The 20527-nt window shown below is 37.5% G+C and overlaps 1 protein-coding gene across 1 annotated transcript; it reads left to right on the top strand.

Moving 5' to 3' along the window:
- Nucleotides 1–583: 583 nt before the first annotated feature.
- ALB (albumin) lies at nt 584–18497 on the top strand. Its single transcript, XM_012744839.2, has 15 exons — nt 584–716; nt 1759–1816; nt 2726–2858; nt 4310–4521; nt 5076–5208; nt 6423–6520; nt 8000–8129; nt 9094–9308; nt 10451–10583; nt 11657–11754; nt 13454–13592; nt 14200–14423; nt 15914–16046; nt 17020–17087; nt 18336–18497. The coding sequence occupies exons 1-14, from the start codon at nt 638–640 to the stop codon at nt 17059–17061; spliced, it is 1827 nt and encodes a 608-aa protein (XP_012600293.2). The 5' UTR covers nt 584–637; the 3' UTR covers nt 17062–17087; nt 18336–18497.
- The last annotated feature ends 2030 nt before the right edge of the window (nt 18498–20527 follow it).

Below are 20527 nucleotides of genomic sequence, written 5' to 3'. Positions count from 1 at the left end.
AACGCGGAACTTCTGAATACCTGTTTCAGTTGCTATTGTTGCTGTGGCTTTTTCTCAGTTTGCATCTAAGGCAAAAGGGTTTAGATAGAATGTTTTCAGAAAAATGAAAAAGACACGGAAGCCTTATAGTGTGTGTTTGTGTGCGTATAAATATTTCATTTTTCATTTTTTATTACCTATAGGTAAAAGCACACTTGAAATCAGTAATAGATGCAATTTGGGACTTAGCTCCTTCAATATGTCTTCCCAAGCCAAGTCATTGATTTGGTTACATTCCTGCAAATACTGAAAACTAAAATGTTCAAATAGGAAACTGCAGATAAAGACCGTGGTAATGAATAATAGGTACAAATCGTTTAAACTCTTATGTAAAAGTTGATGTTTTACATAACTTTAATGAAGTGACAAAGTCTTGCGAAGAAAACAGGTCCAGATGGTAAATATACGCAAGGGATTTAGTCAAACAATTTTTTTGGCAAGAGTATTATGGATTTTGTAATCAGCTGGGAGCCAATGAAATGCAAAGATGAGGCTGGTTAATAATCTACAATTATTGGTTTAAGAAGTATATTAGTGTGAATTTCCCTGCATTTGTCCTACCTTTTCTCTTCTATCAAACCCACAAGTCTTTGGCACAATGAAGTGGGTGACCTTTATTTCCCTTCTCTTTCTCTTCAGCTCTGCTTATTCCAGGGGCGTGTTTCGTCGAGATACACGTAAGAATTTTATTTTTCTATTGTTCAACTTTTCTTTTCTCAGTAAAAGAAAGTTTTAGTAGACCCGACATCTTTAAAGAATTAGATTTTCCTTTAGCCTTTATACATAGAATGTGATGGTAGTTTGTATTCATGAACCCTTAAGAGGTTATCTTCTTAATATATTTCAAACACCTTAGGAAAAATGTTTGAGAATTGTTTAGTGACTGTAATTTTCTTTTGCGCATAAAGGAACTTTAGGCACGTGACTTAAACTTCACAGAATAGAGTTGAAAACAGGATTCAAAGGCCTATCCATTGTGCCATGCTTTATTAAAAAAACACAAAACCTGTGTTTTATTTATAATCTTATAAATAAATAGAACTTGTTATTTACATATATTTCACTTCAGACTGTCTTCTCAGTAGCTATTAATAGATACTACGAGAGCATTAGATCTAACCAAGTTTGCATATAAAGCTATAAATATTTAATAACTTCTAAAATAGAATTCTTGGTGGTCTAATAATTCTGTTTAAATACATGAGAAATAGGCTAGACATGGTGGCTCATGCCTGTAATCCTAGCACTCTGAAAGACCAAGGCAGGAGGATCGCTCAAGGTCAGGAGTTTGAAACCAGCCTGAGCAAGAGTGAGACCCCTGTCTCTACTAAAAACAGAAAGAAGTTAATTGGCCAACTAAAAATATATAGAAAAAATTAGCCAGGCATGGTGGTGCATACCTGTAGTCCCAGCTACTCGGGAGGCTGAGGCAGGAGGATCATTTGAGCCCAGGAGTTTGAGGTTGCTGTGAGCTAGGCTGATGCCATGGCACTCTAGCCTGGGCAACAGAGTGAGACTCTGTCTCTAAATAAATAAATAAATACATGAGAAATAGTTCACCGTCATTCTAAAATTTTCTGTAGGAATCAGAGTCCCATATTTTGGAGCAAATGTATAACCTAAATCAAATGGAAAGAAATATAAACAGTAGCATCACAAGTTGTTGTCTCTTTAAGTATTCAAACAAATCTTTTGTTTTTTTCTTTTTCTCCCCCCAAGACAAGAGTGAACTTGCTCATCGGTTTAATGATTTGGGAGAAGGAAATTTCAAAGCCCTGTAAGTTTAAAAATGTTGAAGAATCAAATGTTATGCCTCTAATAGCATTGGTTATTACTCTAAAGTCCTTATACTCACCTGTCATCAGAGTCCAGACTCTATAACAGTGCTGTCAGATAGAATTTTCTGTATTGGTGAAAATATTCTGTCTCAGTGCTGTCCAATATGGTAGCCACTGAACACATGTGGCTATGGAATACTTTAAGGCAAATGCAATACAGGAATAAAAATTTACATTGCATTTAATTTTAATTAATTTGAATTCATGTAATCCCATGTAGCTAATGGCTACTGCATTGGAGAGTGCAGACCCAGAACTCTTATGCCACCTGCATGGTGGAAAGGACTTTAATATATGGTTTCTCTGGCAGCTCACTTACTAAATCCTCTTTATATAGCAAGTAGCCCTGTGGTTGTTTGGGAACATTATAATAGCTTCTTAATCTAGCAAAAAAATGAGAAAATAGTTTGCTTTTTAAAGGTCAGTCTCATCCTACACCTTAATTCAAAGAGGCGTGTGGTGTTCATTTTTGTTTTAAAGAATTCAAGGGACTTATGCAATGCCTAGTCTTGATGATTAGATCTATTTCGTTTCCAGTTTGTTTCTTGCTCTCTGTGCGAACATCTACTGCCACGCACATGCATGTACTCCCAACATTGAAGCAATACATGACCTCTTTGCTTAAGAAGCTTTATATGCCTGGTTAGGCCTCAGATAATACTTGATATGAACATGCTTTCTGGATAATAGTAAAAAAATGCATAAACTGTAGAACATATACGCATACATGATTTGCTCTCTAGCATAGCACCCTGTTTTACATTAAAGTTTGACTATGCTACATTTGTCTATGTCCTGTTTTACATTAAAGTTTGACTATGCTACATTTGTCTATGTCCTTTTTTTAGGGTACTGGTTACCTTCTCTCAGTTTCTTCAGAAGTGCCCCTTTGAAGATCACGTAAAATTAGTGAATGAAATAACTGATTTTGCAAAGACATGTGTTGCCGACGAGTCAGCTGAAAATTGTGATAAATCACTTGTAAGTACATCCTAATGCTGAAGGTGCTTCCCTCTCTTCTAAGTAGTCCCAAGCATTTCAAAAGGAAAAAAAAAAACTCTTTAAAATTTCTCAATTATTATTAAATGACCAGATTTGTAAGCAACACTGCAAAGTTGCTTATCGACTGATAAGCCATTATTTCTTCTGAGATAGAGATGCTCTAGCTGTGCAGACAGTTTTCAAAAACATTTCTTAATTGAGACCACACACAATAGGCATAGTGGATTTAAATGGCAGTTTGTCATTTGCAAAAATATCTTTTCAAAATTTGAAGTTTGGCTTCTTTTATAGAGGCTAATAGTGATAGAATATTTTTATATTAATTTTATTTTATTGTAGCAAGGACACTTAGCAACATGAGATCTACCCTCTTAACAAATTTTTAAGTGTATAGTACATTATTTTTGATTGTAGGTATAATGTTGTATAGCTGTTCATCTAGCTTTTTTATTGAAGCTTTATGCCTGTTGATTAGTGGCTCTCTCTTCCTCCCCACCAGCCCCTGGTAACCATCATTACATTATTTGATTCTATGAATTTGACTATTTCAGATATCTCATATAAATGGAATCATGCAGTATTTGTCTTTTTGTGATTGGCTTATTTTACTTAGCATAATATCCTCAAGGTTCATCCATATTGTTGCATATTGCGCAATTTCCTTCTTTTTAAGGCTGAATAGTATCCCATCGTATGTATGTACCACATTTTCTGTATCCCCCGTTTGTTGATAGGCAATTAGGTGTTTCCACATCTTGACTATTGTGAATGCTACTGTCTCTTAGAGATGATAGCCTAGTTTTTATAGTTAGAAACCACCAGTTGATTTCTATGCTAATTTTGTTACCTGGGTGGAAAAACAGAACAGCTATATATTCCACATTTTAGGGATATTTATATTTTTACATACAATAATAAAGCAAGATGCTGAGTCATTTTGAAGAACTTTGAACTTATGTTGTTTCCAGTTAGGTGTCAGTTTTAAATGGTATCTACTAAAAAATTAGACCCCTCAAAAAGGAGCAGATCAAATGAGAAACCATCTGAAACACTTTTCTCCCAGTGTGAATTCACCTGCTACTTAGAAGTTTATTATTTTCTCTTGATTTTTGTTGTAATGCTTGCTCTCCTAGCCTTCAGTGTCAGGTCTAAAAATAAGAGGGATATAAAATTCCTGAAAGCTATTGATTATCTTTTTGCCCTTCTGTTTTATCCACCACAAGTAATAGTGACAGTTAATTCTTATGAAAATTATACAAAGATGGTCAAGTCAAGAGAAACTCTAAGCATGGGACTGGGAGAAGGGGAATAGATTTTAAATGATTTCCTAACCAAGCTTTCCAGGAATGTCAAATTTCCTCTGCTATCCTTTGACTGGGAAGACAATTAAGTACTGCCCTGCAATTTGAAGCCTGCTCTCTTCCATGTAGCATACTCTTCTTGGAGATAAATTATGCACAGTTGCAAGTCTCCGTGAAAAATATGGCGAAATGGCTGACTGCTGCGCCAAACAAGAGCCGGAGAGAAACCAGTGCTTCCTGGCCCACAAGGATGACAAGCCAGACCTGCCTCCGTTGGAGAGACCAGAGACCGATGTTATGTGCACCTCCTTTCAGGAAAATGAAAATAGGTTCTTGGGACTGTAAGTAATCAGATGTTTATCCTTCAGCATTAAAAACTACAGAATAAATCTATAGGCCAATGCTCACTATAACCATTATCATAACAAAAAATACTTTCAACATTAAGACTTGGAAGTATTCTTATAATGCTTTTTTAAAAAGCAATATTTGATACCGCAAAATTCTACACAACAAAAACTATGATTAAAGATCTTTGGGATTTCACTGAAACAGGATGTGATCCACATGAAATATTCAAGATGAACATATTTTTAAATACTGTGAAGATACATATAAATAGTTATTCTCAGAATTGACTTCATTTTAATCAGCAACATTATATCATCAAAATTTAATGATTTATTTACACTCCCACACACACAAAACTTAATTTTCCTTCCACTGACTTAAAAAAATGACAAAGACAAGGCTACCATGTGCAAATGGGGCTTAATTGCTTAATTAGACATCTTTAGGTATTAGAGCCTCTGGGGAGAATGTTGATCACAATGGTTTCTGTAATACTAGCTCCTATTAAAAAAATGACTGCCTGTTTTTCTTTTTCAAAATTTAGTTACTTATATGAAATTGCCAGAAGACATCCTTACTTTTATGGCCCGGAACTCCTTTTCTTTGCTGAAAAGTATAAACGAGCCTTTACAGAGTGCTGTCAAGCCGCTGATAAAGCTGCCTGCTTGATACCAAAGGTAATGTCCAAAGAAGAAGAGAAGAACCAGGGCACGGTGGCTCACACCTGTAATCCTATCCCTCAGGGAGGCGGAGGTGGGAGGCTCGCTCAAGGTCAGGAGTTCAAAACCAGCCTGAGCAAGAGTGAGACCCTGTCTCTACTAAAAAAATAGAAAGAAATTAATTGGCCAACTAAAAATATATAGAAAAAATTAGCCGGACATGGTGGCGCATGCCTGTAGTCCCAGCTACTGGGGAGGCTGAGGCAGGAGGATCATTTGAGCCCAGGAGTTTGAGGTTGCTGTGAGCGAGGCTGATGCCACAGCACTCTACCACTCTAGCCAGGGCAACAGAATGAGACTCTGTCTCAAAAAAACCACAAAACAAACAAACAAACAAAAAAACACTACAGAAGAACCAGTTCATACCCCAACCTCAGATTTCACCACCTTATGGCTAGATTTAGGAAACCTAAGTCTCTGCTATAAACTTCTCTACATGGTCACAAAAGCCTTCCTCACTCCTATCTCCTCCAAAAGATCTTTGGTCCTCTATGAAGGCCTCTGATTAGCCTCATTTCTCCTTCTAAGACTTGCTAACGGTGATCCGACAGAGGGAGTCAATGTGCATGTGCCTAAATGTCTCACCGATTCTTTATGGTGGAAATTAATCACTATAGTGAAATACAGACACTCATTTGTCAAATTGCACAGCAAGGGGCTCAGTTTCTGTTTATCTTCCCATAAACCTATTTATTGGGGCAGGAATTCAAAGGAGGGAATTTTAGCGCATCTGGAAGTGAGAGAGTTCATACATCCATGCCATAAATAGTTATTATTATGTGCTTTATTCTCTTTACTGATGTTACAAGAGTGGGTAGAGGAGGGACTGAAATGAATAATGCACAAAATTGCAAAGTCACATTCCCTGGGATATTAGTGTGCTCTGTTCTCCCATTTCTCCTTCCAGGGGCTTTTCCCCTGACAGTGCCTCCAGCTGGTTCCTAACTACCCAGAGGCTCCGGCTATGATCAGACTAATTTTTCCTTTCTTACACAGCAAAATAATGATTTGCCAAACATAGTACTCGGGAATTTAGTCATAAATTATCTCTTTAACATTTAATTTGGCATAGTCTCATCTGAGCTTATGAATTTATTTATTATAATAATAATTTATTATTCTTATTTAGAATTTTTCATTTCTAATTGTTCCCAATTTTTTCCTTTTTGTAGCTTGATGAATTGAAGGAGGAAGGAATGGCTTCATCTGCCAGACAGAGACTCAAGTGCAGCAGTCTCGAGAAATTCGGAGAAAGAGCTTTCAAAGCATGGTAAATATTTTTTTTAATGTAGTTTGTGTTTTTATAATGGTATAAAGGATGATTCAGTTGATACAATTGTACATTTATATGGCATTTTACAAAGTGCTTTCAAATATATCTTTCTGGTTTTCTAAAAGTTAGAAACTTAGTAAGGGTAAAAATTAGAACATCAATGACAAATTTACATTTTTTTAATTGTATTTTTTCTAAGCAGTCAAAAATTTAGGGGAAGCTATCTTTTTTTGTCCTAAAAAAGAGACAGATATTTAAGTTCCATTTATTTATAAAAACTGGAAATCTTATTCTAATGGTCTATTCTTTTTATAGTAGTCAGGATCTTTTATTTAATTTTATCTTTCCCCCAATGATCTGAAAGTGTCAGCTTGTCCTTTTCTGCCCTGATAATTAAATTATATCCTGAAAATTAAATTCAGTCAGCAACTAAGGTGAAGTCTTCTAATTTTCTCATAGCTCCAACTCTGCTCATAATCTCATACTTTTTTCCTGGGCCTCTGCTTTTACATTACTTAGCTGGTTGTGGGAGCATGCTTTAATATCTGAGCCAGGAAAAATACTCTGGCCTCTCCCTACCCCCAACCCCTCACCTGCTGGTCCACAGCCAATCAACACAAATAGGAGATACAATGAAAACAAGAGACATTATGCATGCTCTCTAGAAACTGTCAATTCAACTATATTTGCCCATCATTCCTGACATTTAAAAGCACCAAAAGCAACCAAATTGATAAATAAAACAATCCCGTCATGAAATGATAGACAGGCTAGGATTGGATTCTGGTAGAGAAATCTCTCCTTCATCAGCTTTAGGCAACTGTGAAATGATCAGGGAAAGAACAAGGAAATCAGCCTTTTACATCTTGGCATAGTGTAAAGACTGGTGAGTCTTTCCTAATGAAAGTATAATCAATGAAAACTCCTTAATTCTGTAGAAGTTATGAAATTGCTTTTCTAAGAGACCTTTAGAAGTCAGGAAGAATGTGTTTTAAATGAGAAAAAAAGGTAACTGAAATTTGTGTGAAACAAATTAGATAATACCTATGAAAATTGATTTCATAGGTGTTATCTAATTTAATCCTCAAAACAGTCCTTGTGAGGCCAAGGCAGGAGTATTGCTTGAGGCCAAAAGTTTAAGACCAGCCTGGGCAACATAGCAAGACCCTATCCTTACCAAAAAAAAAGAAAAAAAGAAAAAAAGCCGCATGTGGTGGTGCACACCTGTAGTCCTAGGTACGCTGGAAGGTGAGATGGTTGGATGGCTTCAGCCCAGAGTTTAAAGTTGCAGTGAGCGCTGATGACAACACTGTGCTTCAGCCTGAGTGACACAGTGAGAACTTGTCTCAAAAAAAAATTCTATATGTTAGTTTGTCTTGAAATTTTTTGTTAGAAATAGTATTTTCCCAGTGCTTTCACATAAAATTTCGCATGATAATATTTTGATGGGGGGACTTTTTTTTTTTTTTTTTTTAGGGCAATAGCTCGCCTGAGCCAGAGATTTCCCAAAGCTGATTTTGCAGAAGTTACCAAGTTAGTGAAAGACCTTACCAAAATCCACACGGAATGCTGTCACGGCGACCTCCTTGAATGTGCAGATGACAGGGTAAGATGTCATCGGTATGCTCTTTGGTGACTTGCATGCTTAAGTTGGTAGAATGGGTTCATTTCGTGTCATTGGTGATAGCTGGCGGTAGGTTAAGATTGTCTTCTGTCCTCCCATTTGGTCTGTCCCTAACCTTTCCCTGCCTTGCAGTCCTTTTTTTTTTTTTAAACCTGGCTGCTCTAATTACTAAATGACCTGATAACCCCATTTATTGGTTTGTGAACCCTTTCCTTTACACTCCCGCTGTGAACTATGGCTCAAACTGAAGAACAGCTGGCAGGTAGATTTCTAAGATTTTACGGGGAGGTGGGTGGAGTTGGAGAGGGGCTGCTACCTGCAGAGACATTTAGAAATGATGTATTTTCCCTCCTCCTCTATATTCTCTCCCTTAACGAACTCTCTTTGTTGAATACACAAATATTTAGCATGATAATCTCTTTTCCCCAAACTTATAATATTTTCTCTTGTTCCTTAAATATTAAAAATATGATCAAACACTAGAATCCTAATCTCTCACGACACTTTCTGGAAAATTTAAGGTAAATATTTGATATATGTAAGCACGGCTTGTGACTATGATCTTGACTCATTTTTCAAAAACCACTCATACTTTAGTCTTTTGGCTTCAAAATACCTGTGCTTAATTTGAGGGGAATATTTGAAAAAACAAAAGAGTTTTAATTAAAAAAAAACTTAAATCCCTGAACAGCAGAAGTATAAATTCCATAAATAACTGGAAGGTGCACCTGTTACTAGTATATTTAAATCAAAGGAGGAATGTTTTAGTAGTGGAATCTGAGTCTCCAGGTTTAGGGGCAGACCGAGAACATGTTTCTAGAAGGCCCATTGGTACAGATACGGTCTTAAGATACAATCATTGTGTTCTGCTGATATGATAAAGGTGTGAGGAGAAAGTGTAGCCATGGCAATTTATGTCGAGCAATTTCTATCACCCTGCTCACAGGCGGAGCTTGCCAAGTACATGTGTGAACATCAAGACTCACTGTCCTCTAAGCTGAAGGAATGCTGTGACAAGCCCGTCTTGGAAAAATCCCACTGCCTTGCTCATGTGGAAAATGATGACATACCTGCCGACTTGCCCTCCATAGCTGCTGATTTTGTTGAGGACAAGGAGGTTTGCAAAAACTATGCTGAGGCAAAAGATGTCTTCTTGGGCACGTAAGTCAACAAGGAATTATTCTTTCGTGGCTTTTATATGGCCTCACCACTTAGGAAGATATGTGAGGCTTTTCTTTGGCATTGTTACAATTTCCACGTTGCACAGAATGCTTCTCCATCCTGCTCTCTCCCAGCATTTAAACATTTTTTTCATATACTTAATTAGTTTAAAACGCTGTGATAAAATAATATATGCTTAATAATATAAGCACAATGTTCCTTACTCCTTAGGGACATTTCTGGAAATATCTCTAGAAATATTTGATGTGTGTGTAAATCAATCAATTAATTAATTCAATTGTGTAATTGTATAAATGTGTAAATCAATCAATTAATTAATTAATTAAAAAGGCATTTCTTGAACATCTATAATATATGTGTGTGAATATATATTGCCCATCTATCATCTACTATTTATCTATCTAATCCACATAATGGTAGCAGAGATATAGAAAACCAAGTTTGGGGTCTGACACCAGGTGCTTTCTATGCGGTTGAAGAGACCAGCAATTCAGCAGTGTGGCAAGGCAGTATGCTAGGAAATCACAAAAATACAAATGATTATATATTGTCAGCAAAGTGTAGTGATAAACTTTGCATTTTTGTTGTTGAATAATGATAGTTCGCTATGCATGAAATAATATTTAATAAAATTATGTTGTCTATAAGATTTCACTTATGTGGAGAAGAAAAATAACATTTTAAGAATATATCTCTATCCACCTATCAGAATCTTTTTGAGATGTAGTGCAAATCAAATGAAATATACATGAAAATGACAGGTGTAATTCATCGAACATTTAATATGGCAATGTGTTGTTTGTATAGACTATGTCATGTATTCTTCACAATCCACCTTATGAGACAGACACTATTATTTTCTCTACTCCCCAAAGGAAGAAACTAAGGTTTTGATAATTTCAACAAATTGCCTGGATGGCATAGTAAAATAGGTGGGCAGAGCCAGGCACTGAGCCCAGGTACTTTCAACTGTGGACTCCCAAGTTCTTAGCCACTAAGCTTTACTGCACGCAGGTTAGTTAGATTCAGACCTTTGAAATGTGAGTTACTCTTGAGGTTAGTTATGTGATTTTTCTTGCTCATCTGTGCAACAAAATCTGTTTTGTTTTTCTCTTAACTAGGTTTTTAAATGAATATTCAAGAAGGCACCCTGAGCAGTCTCCTTTCGTGCTCCTGAGAGTTGCCAAGACCTACGAAGCCACCCTGGAGAAGTGCTGTGCCGCCGCCGATCCTCACGCATGCTACGCCAACGTGGTGGGTTTCTCGCAGGGAAAAGAAATGTAGCGCTTTGACCGATGTTTCCAATAATGAGAAAGAAAAATAATGCAGAAATGCAAAATGCTGTGTAGTATGATTTAAATCTTTTCTTAAGGTGGTTTCAATTCTGTGCTCTTAAGCATTATAGGAAAAATAGCCTTAAATAGAGTGATTAATAAAACTATTCTAGAATAGTTAGAGAAGATCAGAAGAGAACGATCGTGAATTTCACAAAATCTTGACCATGTTTTTTCTCTTTTTCATATTCCTGAGAATAATATAAAGTAAATTTAAATGTTAGTTAAAAGAGATTTAACTTAGGGATAAAGAAAGTTCACCTGATTCCAAGATTTATGAAGTTCTAGAATTAAAATCTTAAGGGAGGTTGTAGAATCTATTCCTTTAGAATATTTTCAATTTTTTTTTTTTTTGAGAAGGTTTAGGAATAGTTCTTCAAGAAATTAAGGTAGGAGAGGAAATTTGTTCTGGAGGATTTTCAGGGTCTCTGCTAGCATATGTAATGGTTTCCAAACTATCGGAATAAGAGAAAAGTCATTCTTTCTTCTACCACGACGCTGCGTTACGCCAGGCCCCACACTGCAGCCAGGGACCAAGGTCAAATCTCTCATTTTGGAGCACTCAAGACCCAGCTGGAAAGGTGGCCTAATAATAATAATACTACTTCTAATCAGAGCCACCATTTAACGAACTTTCACTACATGCCAGGCACTGTTTAATTTCATTGGCATAGTTGGTTTGCGGAGCAGTTCTGTGCGGTGAGCACCATCTTTGCCCATTTTAGAGATGAGGACTCTGAAGCTTGGTAAGTAAAGCTGCCCAACTGAAAAAGGAGTCCGGCGGCCTGGCCCACATGCTCGCCATGGGGCCACGCCTGCGGTGCAGCCTCCCCAAGTACAAAGAGCAGCTCGATAACGTGACAGGTGTAGCTTTGAAGATCTATTCGTGTGGCTTTGGACAGAGAGAAGAAATGGTCTTGTTCTGGCTCGAGGGCTGAAAAGCAACCTGCGTCTGAACCTCAGTCGGAATCACACAACTGTTTTATGTTTCAGCTGGATGAATTTAAGCCTCTTGTGGAAAAGCCTCAAAATTTAATCAAACAAAACTGTGAACTCTTTGAGAAGCTTGGAGAGTATGGCTTCCAGAATGCGTAAGTATTTTTGTTCATGCACTGATTTTTTTCTTGATCAATTTGTAATTACTTAAGACTTAATATATAGGCCACCTAGCATAGGACTTTTAATAATAAAAATATAATATATGTATTTTAGTCACTCTTTGTCAAGAAAGCCTGGAGAGGAGAGATAAAATAAGTTGATGGGATGGAGAGACCTATATTTGAATTCAGTCTAAAAAATTGGTTTCTTGAAACTGGGAGTATGTGTCCGGGCACAGTGGTTCTTGGATGTAATCCTAGCACTCTGGGAGGCCAAGGCAGGAGGATCGCTTAAGGTCAGGAATTCGAGACCAGCCTGAGCAAGAGTGAAATGCCATCTCTACTAAAAATAGAAAAATTATCCGGGTGTTGTGGGATGTGCCTGTAGTCCCAGCTACCTGGGAGGCTGAGGCCGGAGGATCACTTGAGCCCAGGAGTTTGAAGGAGTTTGAGGTTGCTGTGAGTTGGGCTGCCCTCGGCACTCCAGCCCAGGCAACAGAGTGAGATTCTGTCTCAGAAAAAAAAAAAAGAAAGAAACTGGGAGTATGTAGGCTAGGAGGGTAAATGCCAATCTTGGTATATTGTGATGCGAACGTGATAACCACTACACTACAGAAACGAGACTATCTTGGTATATTGGAACTGGGAATATACCTTGAAGGTTAAGGATAGTTTGTGGGGAAATAAAACATAGCAATATTTTACAGAGCGGGAAGTAGCAGGCCTTGAATAGCAGTAGCTCAAAAAGTAATATATAAGTTGAACATGAAAATATGATAAAATGGATTTAGATACATATTTGAATATTAGAGTCATAATGGGCTATTTGGGGAGGGATTGGATGTTTGGAAGATGCATCTAGTCTTTGATCGTTACCACCTTTTTGTCCTATGGAATTTCTCTCCCTAAAAGATAGACAGAATGGCCTGCTGGACTAATGTCCCAATTCCATAGAGCCTTGTCTATGGAGGTAAAGACAGGAGGGACATAGGACATATGACTCAGTAGATATATATTGTGCAGGTCATATATACATGGTTGGCACTCTTCTAACTACGGATGTTAGAAATAACAACAGTGAACAAGACAGTCTCTTCCCTTGAGAAGATTATAGTCACACACTGGCTTTTAATGTTGATTGGCATTCTTTTTTTTTTTTTTTTCACAAGAATGCTAAGGAGAATGCATTCTTAATGATTTATTACATAGTAGGTACCCTGCTGGGTTGGTTGCATAATTTATTCATCTTAATTTAATCTTTGCACCATCTTTGTTGAGTCAGATATATTCCTCCCGTTTTTCATCTGTATTTTTCGAGTTTAGGATAGTGCTGCTAAGCTCTTCAAGAAAGCTCAAGAAAGCTCTTGAGCTCAAGAAGAGCTTCAAGAAAGCTCTTCTTTCTTGAAAGAAAGAAGCAACTAATAAATATATTAATGCCACTGAATTATAATAAGGCAACTCATTTTCCTAAGATTATATGTGACAGGCAGAATTCAAAGCCAGATTTAAGTGGTTGCTCAGGATAAGGGCTTGCCCCCATACTAGCCCACCACTCTGTGAATGGAGATAATTTGACGAATGAAAAATAAGAACATTGTAGTTGATTTGGGCCAAGCTTTCTCTGTTTGATTTACTGTGTTAGAAAAAGACAGTTTCTTGCCTGGCTGAAAACGCATGGCCTATTTTCTTACAGGCTGATAGTTCGTTACACCAAGAAAGCACCTCAAGTATCAACTCCAACTCTTGTGGAACTTTCAAGAAAGCTAGGAAAAGGGGGCACCAAGTGTTGTAAGCTTGATGAATCAAAAAGAATGGGCTGTACTGAAGACTTCGTGAGTATTTTAAAAATATAATAAAGTTAATAATGATGATTTTTTGCTTTTAGATATTGGCAAAGCTACCTTTCAGAAGCAGGGGTGGGTTAATGTGTGTGTGTACGTGTGTGTGGGTGTGTGTGCGTGTGCGTGTATATGCTAGTGGTAGCCAGAACTTGGTCACCTACCTTATCATGACTACCAAGATGATGGTTTAGATTAGATCCCAAAGGTGATAAATCGTTTCGAAAAGATCCATGCGTTTTCAGGTTTCTGTGTGCTGGTGTTCTCTAAGTTTTCACTTTCTTTGTGGGTCTCTTCTTTAGTGTCGGTAGAAGACTGTTTCCTCCACACTGCAACACATCTTTCAGGACATACAACCTCAAATTATTTTTTTTTCAAGTGTATTATGCCTAAAATGTAGACCTTTTAATTAAAAGAGAGACCACTTAAAGGTCTTTATTTTCAGGTCTAAGGATAAACAAATCACTGCTTCGAATCACTTTGGATTCAACGTTGCTAGTTAAAACACAACACTTCTTTGAGTGCACTGGAAAAAATAGAGGTGCATGGAAAGCTTCCGACTTTGCTTCTTTTGAATTTCTGTTCTCTGTCCATTCTTTAGCTGGCTTTGGTGCTGAACCGGCTGTGTGTGTTGCATGAGAAGACACCAGTGAGTGACAGAGTCACTAAATGCTGCACAGAGTCCCTCGCTGATAGGAGACCATGCTTTAGCGAGCTGGAGGCCGATGAAACATATGTCCCCAAACCATTTACCGCTGAGACGTTCACCTTCCACGCGGATGTGTGCACACTTCCTGAGAAGGAGAAACAAATCAAGAAGCAAACGTGAGGCGTATTTCATTGCTGCATGTTTTTGTCTTGATAGTGAGAACTGTCGATTGACATGAGCAACTTTTTCTGAAGTAGTAATATTTCTTAGAGAGAAGGATTTGGCCCTCTCTGGCTGATAAAAGAACCAAGAATAAAATAAATAACTTTTTTCCTTAGCAAAAAAAATCTATATTATAATCTTGCCCACAAATCATTCAAAGTAATATTGTGGATGAAAGCCATAGGAGAGTAACATTTTAGGCCACGTCCAATAGAAAAAAGCTGAACAATGAACTGTCGGATTTGTGTAAATAGCAAATTAGTTAGTAGGAATCCTAGGAGAATTTATTCTGGGGCATAAATGGTTATTTTAAGTTTGCTCTAGGGTGACCCCACAGATGGAGACAAACCCCAAAATATGATTTTTGAGAATGAGACTTGGATGAAAAACTAGAAATGTTCATTCTGAGGTTCAACTTCCTATTACTGCCACAAGAGGTTAGAGTTGCAGGAAATTTAGCAATAGAAAGTTGCTATTGTCTCGGATTGGTTATAGTCATGGTCCAGACTTAAGAGTAATATTGCAAAACCTACCATGCCCACACAACTTTCTCTCTGGCATTGTTATCTTTTGCAGATGTCGATGAAAGAGAACCACTAGATCCCATGAGTTTCAATAATCTTTTTTATAGCCTCTCCACTATTAACTTTGAATGGGGCAAATTTCAAAGACCAAACAGAAAGATTCTCAGATGCGAAAATTTCAAAATAATGTTAGAGATAATTTTTTTTTTTTGAGACAGAGTCTCGCTTTGTTGCCCAGGCTAGAGTGAGTGCCGTGGCGTCAGCCTAGCTCACAGCAACCTCAAACTCCTGGGCTCGAGCGATCCTTCTGCCTCAGCCTCCCGGGTAGCTGGGACTACAGGCATGCGCCACCATGCCCGGCTAATTTTTTATATATATATCAGTTGGCCAATTAATTTCTTTCTATTTATAGTAGAGACGGGGTCTTGCTCTTGCTCAGGCTGGTTTTGAACTCCTGACCTTGAGCAATCCGCCCGCCTCGGCCTCCCAAGAGCTAGGATTACAGGCGAGAGCCACCGCGCCCGGCCTGTTAGAGATAATTTTTAAAGGATCATTTTTATCTTTTAAGTAACTATAAAAGTTGCTTTCAAAATGTGAATAATATATAAATGCAATGACATAATGCTTCCTAGAAATTAACTGACTAGAGATTTACTGGCACTGTATAAGACATTGAGCAATTCACACTGATTATTTGATTTGATCCTCATACCAACCCTATGAAGGTGAATTTTTTTATCCTCATTATACAGATGAGAATATTGAGGTGTATAGTGGTGTATATCTCGGCCTCAAACTCAAGAGTTGCCGATCTCTAAGACATAATCTTAAATGATGGCACCACCATCCTTACTGTCTCCATATTCCTTTATGTCAGTAACTTTTTCCTGTTGTGTTTTTCTTTTTCCACTCAAATGTAGTGCGCTGGTCGAGCTCGTGAAACACAAGCCCAAGGCAACAGACGAGCAACTGAAAGCTGTCATGACTGACTTCACAACTTTTGTAGAAACGTGCTGTAAGGCTGACGATAAGGAGGGCTGCTTTTCCGAGGAGGTACTGGCGTCAACTTCATTTTAATATGTCTAATTTCCATTTTCGTGCGTTTAGCTAGGACAGGATTTAGAAATTTATGTATCTGAGAACACCCCGTACATGTGGGACAGGGATCTTATACCACATACAGCTGTCTTACAAAATGACCAAAATAGTTCTTGGTTTTTATCTTGTGCCGCACTATAGCATATTATGTTTATGTTTTTTGGTTGGGTTTTTTTTTTTTTTTTGAGACAGAGTCTCACTTTGTTGCCCAGGCTAGAGTGAGTGCCATGGCATCAGCCTAGCTCACAGCAACCTCCAACTCCTGGGCTCAAGTGATCCTCCTGCCTCAGCCTCCCGGGTAGCTGGGACTACAGGCATGCACCACCATGCCCAGCTAATTTTTTCTATATACATTAGTTGGCCAATTAATTTCTTTCTATTTTTAGTAGAGATGGGTCTTGCTCTTGCTCAGGCTGGTTTCGAACTCCTGACCTCGAGCAATCAGCCCGCCTTGGCCTCCCAGAGTGCTAGGATTACAGGTGTGAGCCACCACGCCCGGCCTATGTTTATGTTTATAATGCATGTTCTGTTTCCAAATTTGTGATACTTATGGAAATTGATGGAAATATTTGTAAGATCTGAAATCTTTTTGATCATTAAACCAAAACATTAATTTATTTAAACATTTTCTTGAAAAGTGGTGGTCTGTGATTTGGTTGATCTTACAGGTTAGTGGGGACATTTACATTTAATTGTCTAAATCATTTAATATTACCCCCTATGTTATGACAGTAATTTTTTTATTCCATCGGGGGAAATGAATGTCCATGAGCTTCCTTCTAGAGATTATAGTAGTAAATTAGAGTGAAAGGATGTGATGCATATGAAATCAAATTGTGATCACAAATGGCTATATAAGTGCTAATTTTTTATCCTAATAATAATGCTAATATTTTCCTAACATTTATCACTATTTCTTTGTATTCAGGGTCCAAAACTTGTTGCTAAAAGTCAAGCTGCCTTAGCCTAAAAACATCAGAATTACAAGCATATCAGGTAACTATATTTGGACTTTAAAAAAAATTATAATAGTTATTATTAAAATAGCAAAGATTGATTGACTATTGCCAAGAGTCATACAGACCAGCACCAACCATTCCTCTAAGCTCTTTATGTATATTAACTTTTTAAATTCTCAAAATAGTGGCTGAGTTGGGTGTCATTATTTATTCCCATTTTATAGATGAGCAAATGAAGGTGCAGACCAAGGCATAGAGTAAGTAATTTTTGAAAGGGATACCCAGGTAGTGAGAGGTGGAACCAAAATTCTAAATTCGAACCAGAGTTTAAGAGTTAACCATTGTCCTATTTGGACTCACATGAAAGTAAGTAATGACTCAGCAGGAGAATACGCTAGGTGTTAGGCTAAATCATATGAAAGAGCATTTTTGTCGGTCAAAAACGGTTGAATATCAGAGATTTCACATGGTTCAACCTAGTAGTTCAACAAATCCATTCCACTAGAGGATATGACGCATCCATGATTTTTATAGTGAATAATATGATACTAAATTTCCAGTTTGTCGACATGCTGAGCTTTAACGGAATTTCTTTTCTTATGACAAAAGGGCCCACTTTAAAATGTAGATGTTTGAACAGAAACATGTTTTATCCATTTTGTTTGTCATATTTTGGGGAGAATTAAAAAATAGAATAATAATAAAACATTTTTAAAAACAAGCTATTTCACTACTTTTTAACATAATTATTGTCATATTTTCCAAACTGACTGTGACGTCTATTTCACTATTAGGTTTTAACTTAGTTTTCGCCCATATGCTAATACCTACATATTATGCATTGGGCAAGAAAGCAGCTTAGAAGCTCCACAAATTTGGTTGTTTCAAAAATGTGATTTTGTTTTTTTAATACCAAGTGGAAAGATTTTCTTTGCGAGGTTCTAACTTTGAGAAGATACCTTTCTGTTTGTAATACTTTAAGTTAAAAAAATAGGTATTAAGTAAATAATTCTGAACAGTGATGAGGAAAACCTTCTGACACGCACCCCAAGGTGTCTGATGGCACCAGTGATAAAGAGGGGACTTCATAGCATTTCTTGTGTGACCCCTTTGCTAGCCCAACAGAAGGAGAATTCAGCTCTTATAAGTCTAAACAGGCCTGAACTGTTTCCACTGGTGAAAACTGCAAAAAGACAATCTAAACAATTTAGACTTTATTTTTATAGACTTGAAAAAGACATGCCATTTTACAAGTAGCACTTACATTTTTCCTTTTGTTTTTCAGCCTACTCTGAGAACAAGAGAAAGAGAAATGAAGAGCTCATTCATCTGTTTTTCTTTTCTGTTGGGGTATAGCCAACACACTCTGTCTAAGCAACATAAATTTCTTTAAACATTTTGCCTCTTTTCTTTATGCTGTAATTAATAAAAAATGAAAATAATCTACTATCATGGTCTAGGACTATTATTTTTCAAAGGGGTGTTGCCATCCTGAACATTTTGTAGATTCTGTGAAAGTCCCAATGTTTTCTCTTACTCGACTTCAGCTAGAGGATTTCTAGTTCCTAATGGGCTAATTAATTAAAAAATAATAAGGCTCTTCTGAGGTATAGATTATAAGCATTCAAAATAATATTTTAACATCTGGTAATCCTGAATAAAAGAACGAAAACTATGGTATATGTAAAGCATGGCTTTTGTTTACTGCTGGGATTCTATAAGAAATAGTGAGGAATAAAGGAGATGGAGATGATTGTAAGAGCAGTTAATTGACTTGGAGAAAAGGATGTGATCCTAGAAGAAATTTAAGACAGTTTAGGATAACAGTACTTGAAGAGTGTAAGAAGTTTGGGGAAAAATAAAAGCATCATTGGAAAAAGGGATTAGGAGATCTGAAAGAATGCAAAGGAAGGAGTGATTAAAGTATACTGAACTGATCATGTACAAGAGTTGGGAGCTGAAAGTTTCTTGTACAAAGTTAAAATATTATACTCAATGCTGAGCCTCTTTTCCCCATTCCCAGAGGTAATCACTCAGATCATACCCTCATCTGTAAATTTACAGACCTGCCAAGCCTTTGTCTTTGAATTTACAGACCTATCAGATCTTTGTGTCTGAATTGATATGCTTTGTCATTGATAGACTTATTAGTTTGTGTATTTTTTTTTAATTTTATGGAATTGGTTGCATACTCTACATGCTATTCCACAACTTATTCTTAATAATAATGCTTTAAAGATTCATTTTAAGTATGGTGCCTGCAAAAAGGCTCTGGTACCAAGTTAAAAACAGGTTCCTTCCCTTCCTGGAATGTTATGTTCCACACTGCCCGCCATCTGACTGTCCCCTCCCCGCCAGCCCCGCTTTGGTCTACACTGAAGCATCAGACATTTCCCCACTGTGTTGTGATCATCACAAAGGTCAGAGCTCAGGAGAGCAATGGAGACCGTGGCCCCGGCTGGCCAGAGAACCAGGAGGCAGAGCTAGACAATTTTCCATAAGGCACTGCCACTGAACCGGACCCACCCAGGATGAGGTCCGGGCGCCCTGTCTAGATGGCACTGCCACCCTGGCCAGTGTCAGCCACTCAAGGGGGACTTAAAACTTTTAGACATAGACACTCCGAAGTGCTGTTCCGGCAGCAAGTTAAAAAAAATTCCCCACTTCCGGCGGAAGGGACCAGATTCCTTAGTGGATCCTAAGGAGCCCATGAGCGCTCTGGTTCTGGCCAGCGTGTGGTTCCGGCTGTCTGTCTGCCAGTGGCAGGTTTTTGTTGTTGTTGTTTGAGTTTTTTGTTTGTTTGTTTTGTGTTTTACAGCACAGTACAGGAGAATAGTGCGGGCACGTGTGTGCACGCGCGAAATGCTGTTCTCATATCATCTCAGGGGTACATGATATGCTGTCGATATGATTTATTACCAAGGATATTAAGGCCCATCACTAGGTAGCATCTGCCAGCTTTCTCCACTGTAAAGTTATTATTTTTCCCTTTTCTACTCTATTTTTTTGGAAGCGAGTCGTGAAATCCAGCCCTGAGTCAAAGTCAGACAGGGAGGGGGATTAAGCTCCTGGAAGGAGAGTATCTACATATCTTATCTCGAATTCTTCCATAAGAAAGATTTGTTATTTATTTCTTTATTCAATTTCTTATTTATATAAACTTATATATATATATTAATTTAAAACTGTGGGTTATAATTCAATGCTACATCATTTTGTTTCTCAAATTATTCCAACTTTGGCCTTTGGAGCTCCTTTTAGGTTGGCTCCTGTATCCCTTTGACATAATCCCATAGTTTTCTTTTCTTTTTTTAGAACACTTATTTACTTCCTGGCACTGCAAAATGCTTCAGGCTCACCTTGTATTGTCCCTTCCCCAGACCTGGAAACAGCCATTTATTCAAGGAGGACTGGTTCCTTCTATCAGAGAATGGTTTCACAGACAAAGATCTGAGCACTGGGTGTGCTCATTGCTAA

This window comes from Microcebus murinus, chromosome 26, assembly GCF_040939455.1.
Source record: "Microcebus murinus isolate Inina chromosome 26, M.murinus_Inina_mat1.0, whole genome shotgun sequence".
NCBI lineage: Eukaryota > Metazoa > Chordata > Mammalia > Primates > Cheirogaleidae > Microcebus > Microcebus murinus.
The sequence above is the reverse complement of the archived record's forward strand: the minus strand, read 5'-3'. Positions and strand labels throughout refer to the sequence as shown.

What these genes read in the sequence shown, in the direction of transcription:
- ALB (XM_012744839.2), top strand. Translation starts at nt 638, where the DNA reads ATGAAGTGGGTGACCTTTATTTCCCTTCTCTTTCTCTTCAGCTCTGCT. An exon ending in AAAATTGTGATAAATCACTT is followed by an intron (nt 2,859 to 4,309) that starts GTAAGTACATCC and finishes TCTTCCATGTAG; the next exon opens with CATACTCTTCTTGGAGATAA. An exon ending in AGGGCTGCTTTTCCGAGGAG is followed by an intron (nt 16,047 to 17,019) that starts GTACTGGCGTCA and finishes CTTTGTATTCAG; the next exon opens with GGTCCAAAACTTGTTGCTAA.